Source organism: Haemaphysalis longicornis, unplaced genomic scaffold, assembly GCF_048455015.1.
Source record: "Haemaphysalis longicornis isolate Haplotype H1 unplaced genomic scaffold, Haemaphysalis longicornis Haplotype H1 scaffold_12, whole genome shotgun sequence".
In the NCBI taxonomy this organism is placed as follows: domain Eukaryota; kingdom Metazoa; phylum Arthropoda; class Arachnida; order Ixodida; family Ixodidae; genus Haemaphysalis; species Haemaphysalis longicornis.
Genome location: NW_027526225.1, coordinates 52,367,747 through 52,391,905, shown reverse-complemented (window position 1 = coordinate 52,391,905; position 24,159 = coordinate 52,367,747). Strand labels below are relative to the sequence as shown.

The following is a 24,159-nucleotide window of genomic DNA, read 5'->3' as shown; positions in this document are numbered from 1 at the left end:
GAAGATATATTATTCCAGAACCAAACTTAACAAAATAGTACCAAAAACAGAAACAAGGCAATCGAAAATGCTTTTTTTTTTTCCTTTCCTAACAAACTATAGTAGTATCCAACAAGCACAGGTTGCTTCAAGCGGTCTGACAAAAATAGTCACACCAGGTTCCTCTCATGACTGTGGTGTTCCATAGGTGGGTTTGCATGATTTCTAGACTACGAACTTGTAGTTTTGCGACAAGAAATTGACTTCACTCCCATCTAGAGGCAAGAAACAGTACAAGACAACAATCAAAATGCTCTCGGATACCAAGAAACACCCATTGTAAATAAAGATATTCCCTACCCTTATACAAAGGGCACAAATGAGGAGGCATACAACCACATTTAGAAAAGATCAGCAAGAAACCTACGACACTTTTCCCCCGCCTAGGTACATTGGCAAGCAAGTACAAATAAGCGGTTGCAAATAGGTGCTGAATTTTTTAGTCGCACTTCAGTACTATGCCAATAATGAATGATTGATTAACAGCCTGAAATCTCCAGCAAAATTGCAGACTTGTTACACAAGTCTCAATGAGTTACACAGGAAACATGACCATCCCCTACACAATGGCCAACACGATTATATTTTTATTTTTGTACGAAAAGTGATATGGAAGGTTTTGTATGCAAAAACGGGCCACAGCAGGCTATCACTCGGCTGAGAAGCCATAAAATACACAACGTTCCGCAAACAGTACCAATAATCCGACAGCTTTGACTGGCTGCAACTGATTGATTAATTGTAGGGTTCAACACGCCAACGCAGCGCAGGCGATGAGGTGCGCCGTAGTGGAGGGCTCCGGATTAATTTTGACCACCTGGGGATCTGTAACGTGCGCCGAAATCTTGTACACACGGGCGTTTTTGCTTTTCACCTCCATTAGGAACATTAATGTCCTGTTAAACGCCTGAGACATTTTGCTTGCGCTATTGTTTCGGAAAGGCTTAGTCATCTTGCGGCTTCAAAAGTTCTGCTTTGCAACCCGTTTCCATGTTTTGATTTCAAGTGGCTTGGCTTCGATATCTCTCTAGCCTGTTGCGTTGATGTTTATTCCTGTCACCAACCATGTAATGGGCGAGTTGGTGGCGATGGTGGATTTCACTGTCCGTTTCTTCTTTTGACCGATTGCCTTCCTTCACTCCCTCGCTTCATTTGTAGCTTGCTAGCATGGCCAGCCAGCCACCTTTCCTGCTGCTGAGTTTAAGTGCACGCTAGGGAATGCCTTGCACAATGGAACCCTTCAAAACTAGGAGTCGTTTCGCTGTTGCCAATGCCAATGCAGGATTTTCCGTTCAATGGATCACTTAATGCTTTCACATTAAGATACGGTTCTATACGAAATGCTGCAAGCTTTCTAGGCAATAATAGCAACTGTATGCTAGCCGATGACCCTCATTTCGTCACTTGGTGGTGTGCATCAGGTGTGTACGTGACACTCTGGATTAACTATGGATTATTTTATTTTAACCGACCTCAGCTTTTCTTTTCGTCCGTCCTAATTCCTAATCGATGTGCACATATCAGGTGTCAGAAATTTAGTGACCACAGTCAGGAATAGACAAATTTTCAGGGGTTCCCACATCGTCTCAGTGTCTAGTATGCTGGACAAAATCTGGTAAAAGAAATTGAGTATGGCTGGAGGGAAAAAAGTGAGACTTCGCACTTTCTGGGTTTCAAAGCAGTACGTCAGTACTACACTTAGTCCATCGTCCATTTGGCAATAAGAAGCTGGCATTAGATAATAACGTCCCCAGAAACCACCCACACATGCATTCAATAGTACAGTACAAACTCGAAGGAACCGTGAAGTTGCGTTCGCATTATCAGAAATTCGTTTTAATTAAGCAGAGGTTTTGTGCATTGTGGACGTTACGAAAGAGCAAGAGTGTTTGTTGTTCGCCTCAACCATAGAGTTTGCCTTAACCTGAAGCACTGTATTTGGTGTTAGCGAGTTGTCATAGGTTCTTGCAACCACATACTATGTCCTAAATTGGCATAACTTCATGCAAGGATTCATCACAACCTCTAATGTACAATGCACATAGTACTTCAGGGCTAAAAAGAATGTCAAGTGACTATTTTTTTATACTGCAATGCAGTTTGTCACATTTATACATCTCTTGAATGCCATGCAGGCGCTCAATCCCTGTTTCCATTGACATCTTTGAAAGGATAATCCAGGATTTGTCGATGCAACAAAAATGGGTGAAATGTTAGAAAGGAAAGAAAGCTTTTCTTTGTTGCAAGGCAGAAACAATCCCTCTGACACCAACCAAGCAAAGCGAAAGTGCATGATAAACTGTGCAGGTTACAAGAAACAGAGTTGCTCGAGAGATGCCAGTGATCAATTAAAAAATTTCAGTTTACATTATACTGGACACAGTCCGCCCATAAAACCAGTATTGCTTATTCTTTTACATTTTGTTTTAAAATGTTTTAGAAGCTATAAAAAAAATGTTAAAATGACCTGTCCATTCAGCGAGGATGCAGGTCAGAATACAAACCACACAAAATGGCTGACCAGAAACTTACATCCACAGCCCTCATACAGTGAGACTTCAACACTTTTTACTCATTGGCTGAAAGGACCTGCAGCTTTTAAACTGCTACAGCAGACTACAAAAGCAGGGTACAGTAGATGAATGGCATAAAAAGCAGCCCCTATGGGGTTGTCTTCTTTAATGATGATGGCAGACTGCAGCCTACCAGGTAGAACCCACAATCTTACAGTCGTATGAGTTTACACGCCACTTCGCAAAGCAGTCATGCTGCTATGGTCCCTAGAAAGTGGCTAGTCTGCCCTCCAGTCAGTTTTTCGTTGCAACGGTGTGTCATCGCAAAGATGAAAATGCGTGAAAGACAGAGCACCGGTCGACCGCAGTGCCCTCTCAGCACAGTCGCCATGTTTGCCATTGAGGCACTTTTAAGAATTACTTCGCTGTTTCTAGTAACTTTCCATTGTAAAATTATTCATTTGCTCTCACGTTTTCTTGCCTGAATACTTTTTCTACGAGTTAAAAGTGAAGAATTAGCGCTGTCTGCTTGCGTGCCTCACTTAGTTGTGGTCGCCTGCACTCTGCGGTGAGCAGACGATCAGGGGCGTCAACAATGCCGTACACAGTTTTAAAATTCCCAAATAAACTTATTTAGGCACAAGAAAGGATGCAAAAAAATAATAATGTCAGAAAAAGCTGTCAAAACAATAATTTAGTTTTCCCAAAAATTTCCCGGTAGCAAAAAAGAGGCAGTACACCGAGAAAGCGCAGCGGTCGACAGGTGTGCTGTCTCACCGAGGTTTTCATCACAAAACGGATCCCACTTAAGGCCTTGGACGGCGGACTAGCCGAATTTCCAGGGACTATAACACTGGCAGTGCACAGTAAAAATCCATAAAAACAGGCTCGAGTATGTGGCCTGTGAACACCGTGGCCTGTGAAGCATCTCGTGTTCTTCAGCTTGAGATTAAGACAAGTGCTGCCACCTGGAGCGGTGTCAACGCATTACGGTACGATTAACAGCGCAGACCTGTGAGAGACAAAGCAAGAAGTGCACAGTGTCCACAGCAGATAACGTGACGTAGTGCGTACTGCCTGTCCTGTGCACTCCTCACTCCATCCATCTGAGATGTAGACGATACCGCAATGAGTCCCAACCAACTTGCCCAGCTATCACGCTACTTGCCAAGACAGCTATTCAAAACAACAGAGATGTATTAAGCAAAGGAAAAAAAGGAAGGAACAGCTCCGATCCGGTGTCAGACAGCGGCAGAGGCAGCGCCATGCGCCCAGTGGCGCTCTAGGTAGGCGGACAGGGACTCGGAGGGACGGCAGAATTCAGTCCGGCCATTGCGCACTCTTGTCCAGCGCTTGCCCTCCGCATTGTAGCCTGCGGAAAAAATTCCACGCATAAGTTTTTTTTTTTTTCCTGAGGAGGGCTGTTTTCTCAAACTCCGAACATCCCGGTAAAAATCCCGTTCCAAATGCATTACGGTTGACCCCCACTACAACGACCTACACTTCAACGAAATATTTCTGATTCCCCATCAGTTCGTCATAGAAGTAAGCCACTGCAACAACACTCTCGCATCAACCAACCACTTTTCGTGTTTGCTTTGGCTTCACTGAAATTCCTGCCCGGTGGCACCAGGCTTAAACATTTATTTTACGACAAAACTAAACAAGACACCAGGCATCTGCAACTTTTTGTGCATCCACACTATGTAGTTTCACTGAGAACATAGGCCTACTGCTCTGATTGAGTGAATTAGCATGACGTTTAGGCTTTGCATGGAATGGTGGAGCCTAGCGAGCCACCCAGCCAGGTGGATGTCAGCGGACATGCTGCATCAGCCCTCAGCTACGATGGTGATGCCATCTGTGGATGGCCTCGTGAAAGCGGGAGAGTCAGGCACACAGGACAGTGGCGCCATCTGTTGACGCCTGCATTAATAAGAAGCGGCCGAACCTGACAACTAGACTACAGGGTAGTGTCCTAAAGGTGGCCCGGAGGGCCGCTGGTTAGCGTTGCCATCACCAGATGGCGTTGCCGTGACCTTTTCTAGCTGCCCTGGCACCACCACCAAGCTATGACTCTGAGCTAGAGCTGTGAGCTTCTCACGTTTGTTAGCTGTTCTCAAAAAGACACGTGAAAACTAAGCAACAGTGTAAGCTGCCGACTAAGACTTCTATTTTACTTTCCTCTAGGTCGAGCACGAAAACTGCGCGCTTTGATGTGGTGGGCTGTGGTGGGCAGGCACCTTAATTAGCTAAGCTACACACAATCGGAATTCACTTTTCTAGCCTCATACCATGTGTGGACACTTTTGAACGTCCATAAGCTGCTTGTCTTCGGAGCATGCATTGCCGTTATCCTGTCCACATTTTTGCTTGCTGGAACTGGTGCACGTGAATGTGCACAAACTCAGCAAAGCGTGCAAGTGGGCTAGTCGGTGTTTGAACATGTTGACGTATACAGGAGCGCTGCTGGACACTGGACACAAAAATGTATAATGGTCAAAACAAAAAAAACAAAAAAGAGAGAACCGACGAGGTGAAATGCAAAAGTTGCGCTTCACCTCGTCAGTTGTCATTGCCATTCTTTTTGTTCGTCGTACGTTTTTGTGTCGCACAGTGCCAACCTTTTTACTTCATGTCTGAACAAGCAACTAGTCCAAGGAGAGGCATTTGAAGTTGTACTGCCCAGCCATGTCGAAAGGGATAAGATAAGGCATGGCTCCCGGCATAAGCCTGAGGGGAGCTACTGACAGTCTAGCAGCCATCTGCAAGTAATCAGTTCAGTTGACGTGTGTATATACAGAGCATGGTTTTCCTTTTTTGCTCCGTTCCCCCCACGCCCAATCCCCCCTGAAATGATCTCTTTTTGCGCGTAGCTAAAAACAAAAGGTTTGATAATTACGGTAGGTTTGCTATCGAAATAGACAGTGTGTAATTGTGGGACACTCCTTTCTTATGACGACTGATAGGTTGCACAACGCAGTCAATGGTGTGGGTAATACGTATGTGGGTGTGTTCTTTCCTTTCTTTGTTGCTTTTCCGGTGTTATGGGCCAGATTTTGTTTACAACCGAATTTTTCCACCGTTTCGTTGTAGTGAGGTTCAACCATACGCAACCCCAAGCCTCTATTAATTTAGACCAGTCTACGAGGGGAGATGTCTTACTGGAGCTGAGGGGAAAGTGCACCGGCACAGCACCTAGGGAACCGCCCCTGAACTTTGCTACATATCTACTTAACAACAGCACTTAACAAAATAAAGCTTGCTCTCCAAATTAGTGTTTCCAACGTTTTCCTTTCATGATTTACAGCAGCAGCAGTCACAAGCGCTCAAGTGCTACTTCAACTTCCTGTCTACAGATGGCAGGCTAGTCAACTTGCCCCCATCTTTGCCCCTACTTGGCCCCAGTGCAAGAGGGGGGGGGGAGGGCTTGGGCTTATGGGGAGATTCGCAATTGGTTGGTGTATGTTGAGTAACTCTGCGGCAGCTGAAGATGTGTCCTACTCGACGGATAAAACGTAAACCCTTTCCCAAGCACGACACCACACACTCCTTCTGTGAGGGGAGGGGGACCACTGGCAGCAGGCACAGAAAGAGACCCACTGGAGGCGAGCAGGCTCATGTACTGGCAGAGGGCGTGCAGCAGCAGACGCTCGAAGCTACTCGACAGCTGGTAGTGCTGCTCCCCGAGGGGCTCACGCTCGAAGCTCACGCACAGCTCGGACTCCAGCACGCACAGCGGACCCTGCAATTGCGTGCAAAACTTCCATTCAGCTTTACCACAGGGTCAATTTAGTACATGCTCGAAATGTGTACGAATTTAAATTGCACTTTTAAAGATAGCCAGGAGGTTCAAAGTAGTAGCATATTCAACTCACTTACGCAAAGTGAAGGTTTTCAGAAAAAGTTCGTATTTAATGACGGATGTGCCGCCAATCTAACCCCCGTGTTCTCGAACCTAACTTAATATACCGTCTGACTTCTGTGACGAAGTAAAAGACGGCGCTGGTGTGTGCGTCAGAGAGGCTTCGAAAACCCAGAAGTCAATACGAGATGGCTGAAGGTGGACAATCACCCACGCAAGGTCTCGCCACAAGTGAACCGGCAAAATAGCCGGCAGAGCATAAAAGTGACGGGAGAAGAGGAAGAAGATGGGAACGGGAATGAGCCGGGGTTCTGAAGGCTGCGTGCAGGGCACAGTAGCCGTGGTGAGGACGCCCGAAAACCCAGCCAGGCTGCGCAGTGCCAGCCGTGTCTACTAGCTGTTCACCAACCGCACATTGAATCGCCAGCTTCAACTGTGTGACGTGGTGTTCCCTCTGCCGATTTACCGACATCCGCCGAGAACCGGAACTGTACAATGCATCTGCATCGAGTGTGTCCCACCACGTGCAATGCGATTTATCACGGGCAGGTTTCTAGACTGAACTGTGAACTGTTGTTATCTTTTTCTACGCCCCCACAGAACTTTGTGTCTTTAGGATAGAGTTTATTATCGTATTCTACTTGTAACTGTAACGTCCGTCTTGTTAGTCATCTTATCTAGATAAATGTTCGTCTCCGCCTACTACGCACTTCTCAAGCACCAGTCTCATTATTGCAACGCAAATTGGTGCAGTTAACCCTGCAATGCTTATAAATCACTTCAGTGTCCCTTTAAGTAGAGCATACTTTTCGTACCGATAAGTTCCCGAAAAAATCCCGCCATCTCCATGAAGTGAATGATGATGAGAGGGAATAAGAAAAATATAAAAAAAAACGGAAAAGCACGATCCGTGTAACACCCTGCATTTCCACAATAATGCAGATTTCGCGAATGTTCCACTTTGAATCGTTATAATAGCGTAAATGGAGATTGGACAGGATAGAGAAAAACCAAAAAATTTGACTATAAAAACTCACACTACAGACAAGCGGCGTAAAAATGCTACGCATTAGTAGATAATTATCTGAATTTCTGCAGAATTTTAGGTGCGGAGCACCTTAGGACCGCACAATGTCCGTCCGCGTCCGTGCGCATAGCATTTACAATCACAAAAAATCGCACAGGCGCCGGCAGGATTCGAGCCTGTGTCTGGTAGACCAGACAGAGTTAGTGTCAGTCGTCTTACCCACTGGGCTACGACCGTGAGTCAGTACCCGAGAGTCAAATGGCTTACCCCCTCGCCTGTAACGGTGTGTAGTGCCTTAGGACCTCCCAATGTCCCGTCCGTGCACACCACCATCAAGCGAAAATAAAGCGAAATTCGATTTGAGCCGTGAGTTGCAGTTTCATTTAGGGAATAATCAAGGTGCAAGTCGCGGCTCAAATTGAATGATGGTCAGGGCGCAAACTGGATGTCACTCGGGGCGCAACCTGGATGTCATTTCGAGTCTCCAAACTCTGCACCCTCGCCATCATCCACGGAGTGGAGATGCTGCCATTTTTTAGGGGCGAAGCTCCTTTTGCTCGAGCCCTGTCCCGACCGTACACGGCGGAATGATGATGACTGTGGCAGGATACCCCTAGCGATTGGCCAACCGAAAATTGGCCGAAAAGGTCAAAACGTTCGTTTGTTGCTACCCAACAAGGAGGAGAGGAAGAAGAGGTCGTTTGTTGCCTGCGAGCTCAAGACACGTACCGGGGGTACGCGACACAAGACGCTCTGCAGAAGGTGACGGCCAAGGTGGCTAAAATGTCACACACTGAATTCGCCAACTTATCCATGGAGATTCTCATCGTCCCAAACAACACAAACATCGACATCGTTGACGGGCTCGTCAACAGAGCGGTGGAAAGCTTGACGTGTCGAGTCTTTATATGATGTGTGGGCGAATGTTTCATGGTTATACCGATAAGCATTTTAGCTTTGCCCCTCTCACCATCGTTCACTCCGTGCAGATGGTGAGATTTTTTTTATATCTTTCTGGCCACGGCTGGCTACTAAAATTGCCGGAAGGCAAGCCAATGTATTTGACTTTTTGTGTTTCTAAATGGGGCTCTGAAAGAAAAAAAAAAAGCGGTTTGGGGGGTTCAAATTCCTGGCCTCATAGCCCATGTGTAGAGTATACAGTGCATAAAAGTGTTTTTTGACTCTTTTCACCCTGGAAAGAGCACAACCAAAGCACAAACTTCCTAGCACACTTCTCGACATTTGCAAAAAAAAAAAACAAGTTGCTCTGATAGGTAGGCCCTGTCATCGTGCAGCACTTGCAGCGGTATCAGAGGTAGATGTCTGTGGTACTTTGCTACAACAGTGCCATTCGAGATAACTGGGGCCGACGAACGTGGGCAAGCCAAGAGGCAAAATTCCTCGACGCAGTAAGTTTGGTTTTGTGCTTTGAAGGCAAAAGCATCGTGCCTTCCCTGGCAATACTTTCATAGACTTGTTCCTACTGCCACATCGTACCTGCATCTCTCCACCTTTGTTTCTTCGCATTTGGCGCTAACTACTTCGACAGGCAGGCTGGCGGCACTTCACGCCACAGCTCCCTCAGAATCAGAGTTCTCCGTGCCTGGGTCGTTCTAAACTCACGCGCTGTCAAGTTGACCAATCACGTGACATGATGCCAGTGGCGCCCGCACTAGGCCAACCCTTGCTCTGCCACTTGCAGCATGCTGAGATAGCGCGGCGGTAACACGTTCGCCTCCCACTTTGGCGACCCGAGTTCAATACCTATACAAACTCAAGTGCGCTTTGAATTAATCTTTAAAGTGGCAGAAATTTTCAGTAGCACCAACATCAATAGAAGTGGTTTTTCGTGTAGCCTTCTGCCTTAAAGGAGTACTGAAATGAAAATTTATTGTTCCACTTTTATTGCTTTTATCGATGCTTAATGGTCTGGCGAACCTGAAACAGCACTTTAAATACTTCAGTGCGCGATAATTAATTACACTGAATGGCCTGAAAATTGTTTGTTTCAAATTCCCGCGCTTTAATCCCGAAAAGTGCATATGACAGAATCCCGGCTTGACCTCACCGATTAATGCGGACGTCAAAACACTGGGGAGACCGGTGGGGGCGTTGTTTCGACCGCGCTGCCGCCGGAGCTGAATGGCTGAGCTGCCTGAAGGTGCTAGGCCTACCATTGCGGTGGAAATTCGATGACCGCTTTCAATAAAAGTCCTGATGGCGACTTCTATTGCGATTCCGGGCTATGTTATCGCTTCCTTTCCCGTGTATGGAACTTTATTTTTGCCAACAGTGCCTTTCTGGGCAGCGGTTATGCCTCTAGCTCTGGCTACGTGCACCCGTTTGTGAATGCGCCAGTGCCCGCTTGCCGCTCGTGGGGCCGCACGCGTGAAGTGACGTCACGAGTTTTTGACGAGCACTGTCGCGTCACTTCTTTTGGCTTTCACGGGGTGATGTCACGCTGATGTCCATTTGCTGAATGCCGCTCCGCGTGCTGTTCCGTCGGTGCGATAAACGAGATCCAATTGAACTATGTTATTCGCGTCACAGGCCGCTCATATTTCAGCCAGGGTATGCTGTTGAGTAAAGGAAGCGAACTGTGCAATAATATTAACGCCGAAAATTGGTGTCAGTGCTCCTTTAAGAAGGCTCTCTTCATCCCCTCCCCACAATCAAAACGGTGCCAGCAATCGCTCACCAAGGGCACCCGCTGCTTGCGCAAGACGCTCCTCAGCGCTGCGTCCAGCCTCTGGAAGTCCGAAGCAGGCAGCGGGCAGCCGCCGTCGTTGGGCCTGGTCACGACGACAACCTCCGCTTCGTCTTCCTCCAGTCCCCCACAGTCGAGGACCAAATCCCAGACCTGCGTCAAGGTCAGCGTGCTTCACAACTAACGGCCGGCAAAGCACCTGGTCGGGCACACAGTTCCAGCGGAGCTCCGTCCGTCCCAGGGACAGTGCGCCTCCGTTTGCATACGCTTACCCGAGAAAGCTTACCCGGGAAAGCTGGAAAGAGAAAGGAGCTGGTGGCAGGTATTGTAGCGCGGATGGGCCAGTCTGGTGTCCTGACGAAGGAAACGAGCACCGTTCAGGGTGCCACGTGATACGCCTCACAGATGCAGAATACAGTGCAGTAACGAGTAAACGGGGAACGGGAACGAGTAAATGGGAACGAGTAAACGGGAATTAGTAAACAGGAATGAGTAAACGGGAACGGGTAACGAGTAAACGGGAACGAGTGAACGGGAATGGCTCAATTAACCCTTGAACCTCCCTTGCCTACCCTCACCTAACCCCTATTTTCGCAACAAGTACAGCAGAGGCCTCCCATCCAGTTCCACGGTAAACTACACTTGTTTTAATAAGAGACTGACGTCATGGGCCAACACTTATGGTGTACCCACCATGATGGCTCAGTGGCTAAAAATCAACTCCCAGCTGTGGTGGCCATTCTCGTAATGGAAGCAAAAGTGGGATGTATAAGAGGTTTTGAAGCCCATGACAGATCGCCGAGTGGTCTCAATTAACCCTTGAACCTCCCTTCACTATGTCGTACCTCACGGCCCATGTGTCACTTTGAATTTTTCTGGGGTGTGAACAGTAAAGAGATAACCAAGTATAAATGTGAATCAATCAGTAACTGGTTAACTGAGTGAAAGAAAAAAAAACTAAACTGATTTCTATTTACACTTTATTTCCATGACATGAAACTATGTGTCATTGTTGCCCTGACAACAGTTTCCTTCTTTGTACCATGAAACGCGATAATTCAATTTTTCCAAACCTTAATGGCTCGATTAATCAAACTGGTGTCAACAATTTGTCATGGTCAACTACATTTAAGATGTCTTCCTGTAATTATAACACGTTCGTAATACCGCAATAACGGCACACAGCTCACAACACCTTGAGATTCTTCGTTTTGTTTGTGCAGGCCCCAAAAGAATAATCGAGGTACAGAATAGAACAAAGCCTCGGAGTAGGGCTGTCCACTGCATGCCCCCAGTATTTTTCATTCCACACTTGCACCACAGAGACAGTGGGGAGGATACAGGTATGCGGCTACCTGTAGTTAGACCTAAGGTAAAGCTCTGCAATGTATATTCCATTTCATACATAGCAGGGAATGCTGCCAAGGCTAAAGAGTGAAATGCTGTCCTTTCTATGATGAGGAAATTAGGGTGCTAAGCTGCTCAAAGCAACAAAATTGCAAATAATGTGAATTGAATTATTATAATTGGGATTTTGCTAGCACTGCTTGGCATATCGTCAGGTTCAACATTACGACTTCCCAATGTTAAGCCTAAAAAAGGGGAATAGCATATATCCGCAGCGGTGCGGCCAATAACACTAAGCCCTGGGTTTTTTCGTTCACAGTCTCTGGAGTGCCGTCCAACAACAGTAGAATTCTTAAGACTATAGGCTGGCACTGGGCAAAGTGTCTGCCATTGTGGTGGAGCGGTTCTGCCTTGGCTTCCTGATACCAAGGGTGGTGGTTCGAGTCCGGTTCATGCCTCCTTTATTTATTTTGTTTTACATCCTTGGTTTCAATGATAATTTTCATGGCTTAGGCTAATTTTTCATGTTTCAAATGATTTCTTTCAGTTCGCTAGGTTAGTTAGGTTAGGTTATGTTACGTTACATTAAAGTGGTGCCAGATGCGGCATTTTCTTGCGAGACGCCACTGGCGATCGCTTTAGTGAAGTGCTTATAGTACCATTGGACGACACTACAGACACAGCCTTTCTCGTTTTGTGCAAGTCCCAGTACTCACAGAGTGCTACACAGCAGCACATGCCCACAGATCTCTATTGGCCCATGCTTTCCGAAGGTTTCTGCGTTTTATTAGTCCCAACACTCAATTGTTACTCCTTTAAAGCGCAGTAAAGAACACAAAGGATAAGGGAGACAAGGACCAGCACTGGTCCTTGTCTCCCTGGTCCTTTGTGTTCTTTACTGCGCTTTAAGGAGTAACAACAGAGTACCAACTAGCTCGTACCCATACGTTGCCAATACTTCAACGATGTGGCCAATGTAGCCCCCCCTTAAAGTGGTCTCACAAAGCATACAGGACTCTCAATAGATCCAATAACATTAAAAGTGCGAATTTTCCCCACATTTTTATTTTTTGACCAATTATTTTCAGTCCTCATCCCGTGTGGATTGTCAAAGTTTCACTGTACTTGTGACGAAGCACTATACCTCTTTTGGAGTACATTTCGTCCTATCACAAGCTAAGGTAAACACCCGAATTTATCCATTCTGTTCATACTCAACCTAAACGCCTAAATTTTTTAGCCTCTCCAACAAGAAGACACCTGGTTGGTTTGTGTGAACTTGTTGCACACTCAACCTTCCCTTTCAGTAAGCAAACGCAATTCTTGTGCAAGCCTTGCTTTATCGCCACTTTGATTTGCTCCCTTTTGGGCGATAGCAATAAGTTCCGCAAAAACAAACGTTTTCCCTCAAATAACATTGTGAATGCATTCGTAATTGTCCAAGTTCATGATGCATTTTACAAAGCGAAACAAGAGAGAATCCAGCACCTCACACTGCACAGGAGGCACGCGCTCTCAAAGAGAGCAAGACGAAGGACAAATTTTCTCCTGAGATTGGAAACAAAAAGCCAGCCCAGCTTCACTGACTTAACATTGTGGACACTGCCTGGCATTCCCTCAATGCAAGGCCAAGCATCATAGAACTTTAAAGGAGCCATGAAGACAAAATACAAGTTGGGTTTATTAGAAAGACTGCTTAGTCCCGATAACAATGATACCAATATCATCGCAATCTTCGAACAAATAACGGAGATGTGAAAGAAAACGTGTGAAGCAGTCGCGACCCCCTAGCCAATTTCCCGCAACTTTTCAATGACGTCACGGAACCTTGTTTGTGCGATTGGCGGCCGCCTAACTGACCTGTCGCGACGACACGTGACTGGACGTCCGTAATGGGGCCTCTAGTTCCATTTGACCGCATCACTTGAATGCTAACGTGCAGTTAACGCACTGAAAATTGTGTTTTATTGTTGGCCCGTATGACGTCACTCTTGCTCATAACACGTCACTGTGGCGCAAAATTTGAAAGTGTTTAAATACATCTTGCTTTTTTTTTTTCGTTAGAAAACATCTTTTGTGGCTCTAATGGAGCTGAGTGAGATACTGAATCCTGGTTCTTTCAAACTACACGAAGTTGTATTTTTTCTTCATGGCTCCTTTAAGTCAGCAGACCGATTCATGTTTATACCTGTTCATTTTTGCAGTGTTCCACTGCTCGCGCAATGAGTGGAACCTTTCGTTACTTTTGAATACGGAGCACTGGCATGAGGCGGTTCTGAGCACACTCCTTGTTTTTTATGGCTTATTCTTTCATTTGCTGCTGCAAAAGCAAGCAGACATGTACTGTATTTTTAATCAAAAGAACAACGCGTCATCACTGGGTCGCCAGAGAAGGTGCGGGCGCCACGCCACCTGATGGTTTCCGGGGTCGGCCAGGAGGCGGGAGAAGGAGGACACCGACTGGTGGACAAAGTCGTGGATGCTGAGCTCGCCCACATCCTCCTCCGCCTCTTCCGCCAGGGTGTGCAGGAAGCGCACTGCACAGGGCCACAGGGCACACCCCCACATGGCTGCTGCCTCCCACCGCCACCGTCATCGTTTCTGTGCCCACTGCTGAGCTTGCCAAGTCCACTCTTTGCTTAAGTTCCATCCCAGCCACAGTGGCCAATTTCCAGATGGAGGCGAAAAGCAGTAACGCCCGTGTTCCAAGATTTCAGCACACGTTAAAGATCCCCAGGGGGGCTGACATTAATCCGGAGCCCTCAGAGTTTTACACCCTCAGTTTTACACCCTCAGAGTTTACACCCTCAGCCTCACGCCTCACAAAGGTGTAGCTTCACAGTTTTACACCCTCATGACTTGAAAATGCTCACTCTTTGCTGAAGAATTTCCTTTATTCACCCCTCCACCGAGTTCTTCTCTCATTTCCATTTGCCCTACCTTGGCAACCATTCTGCTAAATGAATAATAATCCACTTGTTCTCCGTCGTGTGCTCTAGGCGACTGGCTTAAACCAACTTCTCTGGCTTAATTTGAACTACACGAGTTTGCTGCCTAATCCATGCTTCTGCTTTCTTATCTCTGAGTGTTGCCTCCCACCATTCTTCTTTTCATTGCTCGCTGAGCCAACCTAAGTGGCTTTTTTTTTTTGTTTGTTTTTTCCAAGGAACTTAGTAACACACAAAGTTTTTGCCTCGTATCTCATTACCAAGAGCACACGCTGGTTGTCAGCCGGTTTTTGTAGTGACAGAGTTAGCTTAGTGCCAAAATATTGCTTACTCGAGAACACTTTGACAAGGCAACAATGCGTGAACCATGTGGGAGTGGCCTTATTTTCACTGACTCCACGTTCCCCATAACGTACGCCTGACCCTCAAAGGCCATGAAGACAAAATACAAGCTCAGTTTTTTTTTTAAACGCTGTTTCGTCCTGATAACAAGAGAACTTTTATCGCAAGCTTCAAAGATACGACGAAGATATTCAGGAAAACATGTGAAGCAGTGGCAACTCCCAAGTCGCTTCCCGGCAATTTTTTTACGACGTCACAGAATCTCGTCTGTGCGATTGGCGGCCGTTGAACTAACACACTGCTAAGACACGTGACCGGGAGATTTTAGCTTTACTTTATCGTATCACTTGAATGCTAAGACGCAATTAACACACTGATGAAAGCATTTTTAAGTGCCGGTCAATAACACGTCACTCGTTCCCATATTACATCACTGTGGCATGAAATTTGAAAGCTGTTGAATATTTCTTGAATCTTCTCGGTTAAAAGAACGTCTTCTGCTGCTGGAATGGAGCTCACGGAGCTGCCAAAGTCTAGATTTTTCAAACAGAACACAGTTTAGTATTTTGTCTTCATGGCCAATTTCAGAAAATGTCTGTCCATTTGTACATTATGGTGAACATCGTCATCACAATGGCTCGCTCCTCGCTAACTGGTAAATGAGCCGGTCCTGGTACGCAGAGGAGCGTAATAAGAAATAGAACCCCGCTCCCCAAGGTGTCAGAGGTTGGACACTCAGTTCTTCAGGTTAGAATCTAAATAAGAAGCTCCTTATTAAGGGGCTGAGAAGGGGATAAGCAGACAGTGAATTAAGACTGCATGTCATTGTCCTTGAAGGCCGACGCCATAACCCGTATCACCATGACGATGCATCATGTACCAGAATGTGGAGAGCCACAATCCCTGTCCTTGACAAAGATTATCCGCTCCTTCGGAGCTGGAGTGAGTGTGTGCGCGTGGATGCACGTTTATAAAGAGACCCATAAAATATCGTCCCATTTTCTGTTCTGACCAATTCCTTTTAGGAGGGGCATTTTGTTGACCTTCCAGTAATGCAGCAAGTTTTTGGCCTAGCTGTGAAGTGTCTCCCTGGCCCTTCACACTCCTTGTACTCCTCCCTCACTTCGAGAAGCTCCAAAGCCTTCTCCAGCCTTGCACTAGCTTTTCAGTGTGATGTCGTAGCCACACAGAAAACAAGCGCTGCAAAAAAAACACAGGACAAGGCATGCATGGGACAAGCACTAAACTTTCAACAAAAAGTTTATTGCAGAACCAGCGCTTTTAAACACGTCTGGCTAGCATGAAGAGAGGAAGAAGGAAAGGGACATCAAAACGATGGGCGAAACAAGAAAAACAGTGACGTACCGCCTACGACAAGAAATCTAATTCAAGTTTCGATAAGGCTACAGACGGCTTCCACTATTTCTCTTGTCAGGCCCGAGCGGTGAAAATACAAGACGGTTGTTTGGCCATACAGAGGATGACACGGGTTTCCCGAGACACGTTTTTTACAATGGGCAGCCGGCTGGTCGTTTTCTGTATGACTATGAACCAACACGCCCACACCTTTTCCCTTCTGAAGAGCATGTCGTCGCCGACCAAGAAAAGCCACGTGTGTGCGAAAAAATGCAGAAGAGAGTACAATCTCCTGCCTTTGTTTTGGGGGAAGTGGGCTGCCCACGGGGCTTTCAAGAATTCCAGCCATGTGCACTTTCTTGCATTGCTTGCACAAACATGACCAGCTAAAGCCCTCCTTCAGCATCAGCAGCATCATAGTACTGGTGTCCACTGCTAGGGCGGAATTCTGAGTTGTGTCCATTTCGAAAATGTTCATTCTGCGTCCATTTCAGCCATGACAGTGCCACTCTTGTGAGGCCAATGGACGAGCTGCATTCCATATGGCCATCTGCTTTCAGCCCACCCGGGCTTGCTCAAAACAGGCACATTAAAAATGGACATAAAATAAACAAAACTGAGAATTCCCCCGACAAAGAAAGCTTCTCCCATTGACGTTGAGTCATTTTTTGATTTTCAATACCCCAGTCTAGTCTTTGCCTTCGAATTGTCCTATTGCATCCCTCCATCAGATCAATGGTCCTTTTCTACGAACCCCCTTCATTTGACAGAAGGTGTCTTCCCTCTCAATGCAACATAAGACAAAATCTACGCATTATGTGTTCAAGCACACACCTGACCCAAATCTCCGACCCTGCAACATCTGCCTGTTAAATGAACAGGAATGAGTGGCTCCATCTACGGGCGTCAGGATAAAATGCACCAGTTCCCGTTTCTAACTCATGCCCTTCTTTCCACACCCCAAAGCAGCCAGCCCACCAGAGTCGTGTGCCACACGAGACGCACCGTTGTCAAGGCGGCGGACTTTCTTGGAGGACCGGTGCTTCCCTCGAGCGCTCAGGCCGACAACGTCGGCGCAGGCGGGAGCGGAGCGGCGCAAAGCCCGTCGCCGCGGTTCCAGGCCCGATGGGTAGTGGAGTGGCACGGCCTCGTCCCCTTCATCGTGGCTGTCCAGCCTGTAGGGGAACAAAGTTCATCCTGAAACTGAAACTTGGGCTTAAAGGGACAGCTGACCGATTTTTGTGGAAGGGTATCACTTAATAAAGCACCCTGAACCGAATTGGCTTCCCTGATAGGGAGCTACCAGCCTTAAGCGAATGCTTGTCAAAAACCATAACAGTGAGCCGTGCGGCGACAAACTGCTAACTGTACACGAGACGAAGAGAGACATTTAAAACATCTTCCTATTCATTTCTGCAGTTTTTGATTCTCGCATCAAAACCCACGGAGCTGCATGTTTACGTACGGTAGTGTCACGTTTAAACACGGCATGGAATCGTCTTTTAGATTTCAGAAAGTTTATTGTTTTCAAATTAGAATAATTTCTGCCAATTTATTTAACTATTCCTTTTGGTTACTCCACTATTAAAGCAATAGCTTTCGTATGAGCTGGGGGTCATGCACTCCACAAGAAGTGGCTGGCTGTCCTTTTAACATCTGTGGTGGAGAGGTAGCCTGTTTGGTCATGTTCATTTCTTATCATCATTTATTATTATTATCATTTATTATGTTCATTTATTCTTTAAATTTATTGTCACCCAGAGTTCGTCAATATACACCTACAGCGAAACTCCTATTGAGAATCTGGGACGTGCAAGCGCCCCTGGTTCGTTGCAATTTAAAACCTTTCTAGCCTCTATAGTTGTAATTGAGGGGAAAGTGTGTTGGTGCGACATCTAGGGGACAAAAACTGCACTTTGATAAACATTCACTTTGAACAAGTGAATTTTTATCAAAGTGGAACTTCGATAAACAATAACTTTTAATAAGTGAATGTTTATCGAAGTGAATACTATAAGTAAAAATTATCAAAGTGAAAATAGTGAATGTTTCGTAAGAAGAAAGTAGGAAATAAAACTTGCTTTTCAAGTTGGGAGACTATAATTTATGCAACGCTTGGAAATATTTTCGGTGCATTTCGTCTGCAGCTAGTGGCAGCAGCAGCCACAAGCAGCTGAGTTTTTCTGTGGACAGATGGCATCTGGCTGCCCCAGAAGGCTCTGGTTGCCCCCAGAGCGTTGCCCCTGGAGTTCCTTTATATAGCACCCTCCCTACAGGAGCTATATAGAGGAACTCTAGTTGCCCCCGTTTGCCAATGGTTTGCCCCCAGTGCAAGGAGCCAACCGCAGTTTTTTGATACATGAGGCCTACGGGGAGTTGAGTTTCGCAACTGATGCACATTAAAGCGAAAGCTTTGTCAGTGGGACCGATGGCGTCCTGTAAAAAAACTAACGCATTTCCCCATTTACCCGTTGATCGACCGAAAAGCTTTGATCAGATCTCTAGACACACGGCGCGCGCGTGGAACCGGGCTTCCATTAACTGAAAACAGTTACTTATAAATCGTAAAAAAAGGAACGGTTCTAGATAAGACAACACACACCAATTATGAAGGAGGAGTACAATAGAAAAGCTTTATCTCGTCAACCACATGTCGGTATACATGTAGATTCTTCGTAGATGTGTTCATTTAGTGCGCAAGAAGTCATCGCTCTGGTTTGTTCTTCGTTTACGATTTGGGGCTGAAGGTTTGACGATCGATAGGATGCGCTTTTAGTGAAGCTTTTTACACACTTTTTATGTTGGAAAGCTTTCACACTTTTCTCAACTTTCTTTAGGACGGGATGGTAAATTTCTGAACAACTTTTGTCATCACTAAAGACCGGATTTTAGGCAAGTGCCTATTTTGTTCCTCGTGCTCCTATCGCGCCATTTTGATGCATGAGCCTTGAATTTAAGAAGGGCTTCTGTGGTGTCTTTATAGTGCCTAGAAATGTCGATTTTGGCATTTGTGCCTAAATGCTTACAAATGCCTATACGTGCCCATTTCCCAAAATCTGGGCCTACACGAACACCACTTAGCCTCAAGTTTCGTTTTCGAGTGCTGTTTGATATTGTTATTCATGATACTGGGCAAAATTTAGTGTTCTGATATTTATGGTGTTCGACTTAGTCCTCTTGTTTAACCAACTTCTGGAAAACAAGAGCTAGCAACAGTGAAATGGAACACTTATCCTCAGTGACGAGAGGCACAGCCTTGAGTAAAAACCTGGAGATCGTGTACTTTGGTATTGCTTCCACGATTTTCACAGTGATTCGTAACTACGCAACAGATTTCTTCAAACGTGCCGTCGCATTCTTGTTTCTTGAAGCAGCCTCCAATCCAACTCAATTTTCAACGACAACGGTTGAGCATTGAACACTCTTTCGTTAGCAGATCACTCCTATATTGAAGAGCCAATGGTAAAACAGCACTGCGCAGCTGCATTTCCTTGCATTTTGAAATTCACACTGTTGACATGCTCTAAAATGCACTTTTCCATCAAAAATCTGTTTGGCTGCTAAACACCTTTTCAAAAACGTTCTTCAAGTGTGTGGAAGTGCATTTGGCAGTGTTCAGAAGTCTTGCTTGGACAATGTGGATAATATCTACGAGAAATGCTTGAACCTAACAGTCTTTGTGTATAAGAACATGTTAAATTGTAATAAATCCCTGCCTCTCTTCTGTTCATTATTTGTCTCTGTTTTTGTCGTGTCTTAATTTCATTAACCGCGTCAGACAAACACAAAGTAGCACTTTTTTAAAACAGTATTTCCAGCAATCGAGTATTCTTTTTTTATGTCTATTTAAACAATGGACTCGCAACGTGGCTGTAAGGCTTGGCCTTCCGGTTCCGATGTGGGAGTAGCCCACCCAGCAGTTAATTATGACTACTTCCAGGTCCAAATAAAGTTCTCCGTCACTGTATGCGACGCTCGGGCAAGCGACAGCAACAGGTGAAAGCAGTACACTTGTTGAATTTAAGACAATTGATCGTCATTTGTTCAGCAGTTTCATCAAACATTTGAACGGCTATGTTCAACTGTTGGTGTGCCTTTGTACCATCATAAACAATAACATTTTTGTTTTTCCTGTCATAGATACAGGCCAAGCACGTCTTGGTTTGAAGTTATTTCGATTCATGTAAAAATGTATCGTGCCTATATTTTCGACCTTGGAGGCCTAAAATGTTGTTTCGCCTGCCCCTTTCAGGCACCTAAAATGCACTTTTTTCTTGCCTAAACATCCGGCATCTAGTCATCACCATCGTCAAGAGGACGCAAGCTTCTCCAATAGACTTCCAACCAGTCATATTCGACACCACCTAAATCCAGTGGTCGACCCCACATTATTCTTAACGAACACCACCACAAAGTATTCTGCCTCCCCTGCTGCCCACTGCATCCTTCCGTTTAAACCTTACTATGGGTAGACAGCCCATTTACTGAAATCAGTGTCTTCACTGTTCAGCAAAAAAAAAAACTCTGAGTTCCTCTCCTTAAGAACACCCAAACGACTTCTGCTGATTTTATTTCACCATTCACGATTTGTGATGTCCCAAAAGGTGCTGCAGAGAACTGCATGAAGCACTGGTAACGGCTTTCGGCATTTCGCTGTGTCTAAAGGTACGTTGGACGTATCCCAACCCCAGCGGCTAAAGATACGTCGGGCGTATGCCGATCTCAGAATCTAAAGGTACGTCGGACTTACCCCGATAGCGAGAGGCTAAAGATACGTCCGACGTACGCCGACCCCGAAAATATTACGATATGTCGAACGTGCCCAATACCCAGAGGCTAAAGAAAGGTACGGCGGACTTAGCCGGTGGATGACAGTACAGGCTAGTCGGACACACCCACAGGCAGCAGATGTATTCTGAGGTTTTGCTTTGAGGTTCCGAAATGCAAATCCAGTGCCACGGAGGAAGAGCCTCTCGTGTTGTCTCATGCACGAGATTGTCATAATGAAGGGGTGCCTAATGTAGGAAATTTACCACTGGGATATTGGTTGCACGATTGTTCATCTTGTTGACCCTCTGTTACGCGGCGCAATGCTGCCTGGCTTCGTCGCGACGAGACACTGCCTTGGACTTGGGATCTGAAGTCCTAGGTTCAAATCCTCCTTCCCAAGCTTTTTTAGATGCGACGCATCTCTTGCTTGCAGGCATGTCCCTCCATTGGCGTTGTCGTCATCGCAGCGTTGTCCGCACTCTCACTGCACATGCACAACTCTCCTCCGTTCTTCTCTCTGACAGCTGTGCGCAACACTCTCACCCCGTCTCATTATCATAACAACAGTTGCGCGTGTGCGCTTCGCTGCTCTGGGTGAGCGCATGTGTGCGCACTCTCACTCCATCTCATTATTATAACAACAGCTGCGCGTGTGCGCTTCGCTGCTCTGGGTGTGCGCATGTGCGCGCATGCACGCGACTCTCCCCCCCGGCTCCTCTCCTTTCAAAAGCGGGAATATAAGTGGGGGAGCGCACGGCGCCGGACCAGTCCAGCGCTCGCTCTCGCACTTGACTTGACTTTGCTTGACGATACCTCCGTGCAAGATCTTCCGATGAAGACGTGATGGAAGCTACAGTCCCTTCAGCGAGTGGACTGACGCAATCGAATACCAGCGTCAGTTCAAACGCTCCCCCCTGATGCGTCGCATCACATCAGGGTTCCCTTGCAGGAAGACGGGCGTAATTTTTTTTAAACAAGGATAACCGACATTGCTACGCATTTTTGCATCATTTTTAGATGATGGACTGCAGTGGTATTACGCTGGCTGCTTTCATTATATGAAACACTGCACCAATCACTCGACTATTGAAGGCTGATTGGTACCGCAGTACACACAGCGTGAACAAAATGCGGTTTAAATTGCTGGAATTCAGCCAGCCAGTCATCCCGCTAAGGAGTAATCGTAGGACAGGCTCATCATAAACTCATTACGAAAGAGCAAGAAAAAGTTAAAGAATTGCAGTGCGCATAGAGTGAATTTTTCACGGTCGTGGGTTGTGCCGCTGCAAAACACTGCTTTTGGCTGGTCAAGGCACGACCGGCTTGGGTCAAGGAAGCACAGACTCGATGAAAGAAAAAAAAGACTGGGGCAGGAGGATTCGAACCTAGGACTTCAGATCCCAAGTCCAAGGCAGTGTCTCGTCGCCACGAAGCCAGGCAGCATTGTGCGGCATAACAGAGGGCCACCAAGATGAACAATCGTGCGACCGATATCCCAGTGGTAAATTTTGCTACATTAGGCACCCCTGCATTATGACAATCTCATTCAGTGTGAATCGCACGAGAGGCTCTTCCTCCGTGGCACCAGATTTGCATTTCCAGAGAGAACCTCATAGCACAACCTCAGAATACATCTGAGGCCTGCGGGTGCGTCCGACCAGCCTGTACTGTCATCCGCCGGCTAAGTCCGCCGTACCTTTCTTTAGCGTCTGGGTATTCGGCACGTCCGACGTAAAGTCCCTTCATCGGAGCACGGACTTTAGTGCGACGTCCCATAGTATTTTCGAGGTTGGCGTACGTCGGACGTATCTTTAGCCTCTCGCTACCGGGGTACGTCTGACGTACCTTTAGATTCTGAGATCGGCATACGTCCGACGTATCTTTAGCCGCTGAGGTCGGGATACGTCCGACGTACCTTTAGACACAGCGTTCACATTTTTTGCAGTGTCTGTGTTACTAAATGACTACTGCTGCTGCGAGCGGTATATTGTCTTCCAGGCACTGGTAATTTCAACATTACCACCTACAATTGTCCTCGCACTATACACCTTGTTAGCTCTTCCCATAGTATTTTAACATTTTCTAAGGCTCAATTACGAACACCAGCGAACATGTAGCAAGAATACAAAAATTACAGAGCATTCTACACAATGATTGTATCACGCCGTTGGTCATCCTCGCGTATACAGTGACAAGAATATTTTTTTTTCGGTGCTCTAATTACTTTTGATTAGTTATAACTTTACAAATAATATCCCAAGATGCAAATCACAACAATACGAAAGCTGGAGGCACATGTCGAGTCATTTCCCTGGCAAAGATGCCAGCACAACTGCAAAACATGCCAGACCCAACACAACGAAGGCGAGTTTGCATAACGCGTTCGCGCGCTGTGCGCAGCGTATTGTGCAAGTATGCGGCTAGAACGAGTCTCGCGCCAAAAAAAAAAAAAGTCGGTTCAAGGGACTTCGCGGGTCTCGTCAACAAGCCGCCGTGTTGCACAGTGCTTCCTTTTGAGCTTCGTTACAGTAGTTCGTAAACTTTTCCTCGCGACTGTATCAGCAAAACACTCTCACTTTGTGACAGCGATAAACTAGTTCCACAGCGGTCTGGTTCTCCGTACAGAAACACCATAATGAGTTTGTGCAGCCCAGACTTCTCCAAAGCATAATTCACAGAATTTTCGCGGCTTTTAAGGCTAAAGCTAACTGAGCGCCACGGTCACACGCTCAGGTTGACCAATGCGCGCTTTCGCTTGATCGGACCATGGGACCACTGTGATATTTTTTGTGTTATGCTTTGGCGAAGAGCGCTTCACGAGCTGTTCACGTGCACAGGGCGACTCTGATCTCTGGTGGCGTGTTACCTATGTACGCGTGATCAGCAAAGCAAAACGCATCTTTGCAGGCAGCTGGCTGTATTCGCCTTCGATCGCGGGTTCCGCGCGCCATAGCAACACTTTCGCGCAGTGATCGCAGTGGAGCTGCTCAGCTGGCGAGATCGCGCGATACCGCCACTCACCCCTCAAGGACGTCACGGCCGCTGGTCCCAGTGAAAGGGTCTTTCGCGTTTGCACCGTGACGAATAACTCCCATGGCACTAAATCGGTGAACAGGAGACGAACAGAAAATGCGCTCTGCAAAGTCTGCAAAATGCGCTCAACGATGAAGCAGCAAGCACAGCGCAACACAGCGAAGGACGCCCTCCCTTACAGCAACAAGTACTAAAATGCTAAAAGAATGACA

At 46.4% G+C, this 24,159-nt stretch overlaps 1 protein-coding gene across 1 annotated transcript; it reads right to left on the bottom strand.

Annotated features, from left to right (window-relative positions):
• Positions 1-3,492: 3,492 nt before the first annotated feature.
• LOC144162652 (R3H domain-containing protein 4-like) lies at positions 3,493-24,150 on the bottom strand. The gene is made up of 6 exons (XM_077693276.1): positions 23,936-24,150; positions 17,150-17,319; positions 13,911-14,035; positions 10,143-10,304; positions 6,156-6,297; positions 3,493-3,924 (listed from the first exon to the last, which is right to left on the bottom strand). Exons 1-6 carry the CDS (start codon positions 24,007-24,009, stop codon positions 3,794-3,796), a joined length of 804 nt encoding a protein of 267 aa, XP_077549402.1. The 5' UTR covers positions 24,010-24,150; the 3' UTR covers positions 3,493-3,793.
• Between the last annotated feature and the right edge of the window lie 9 nt (positions 24,151-24,159).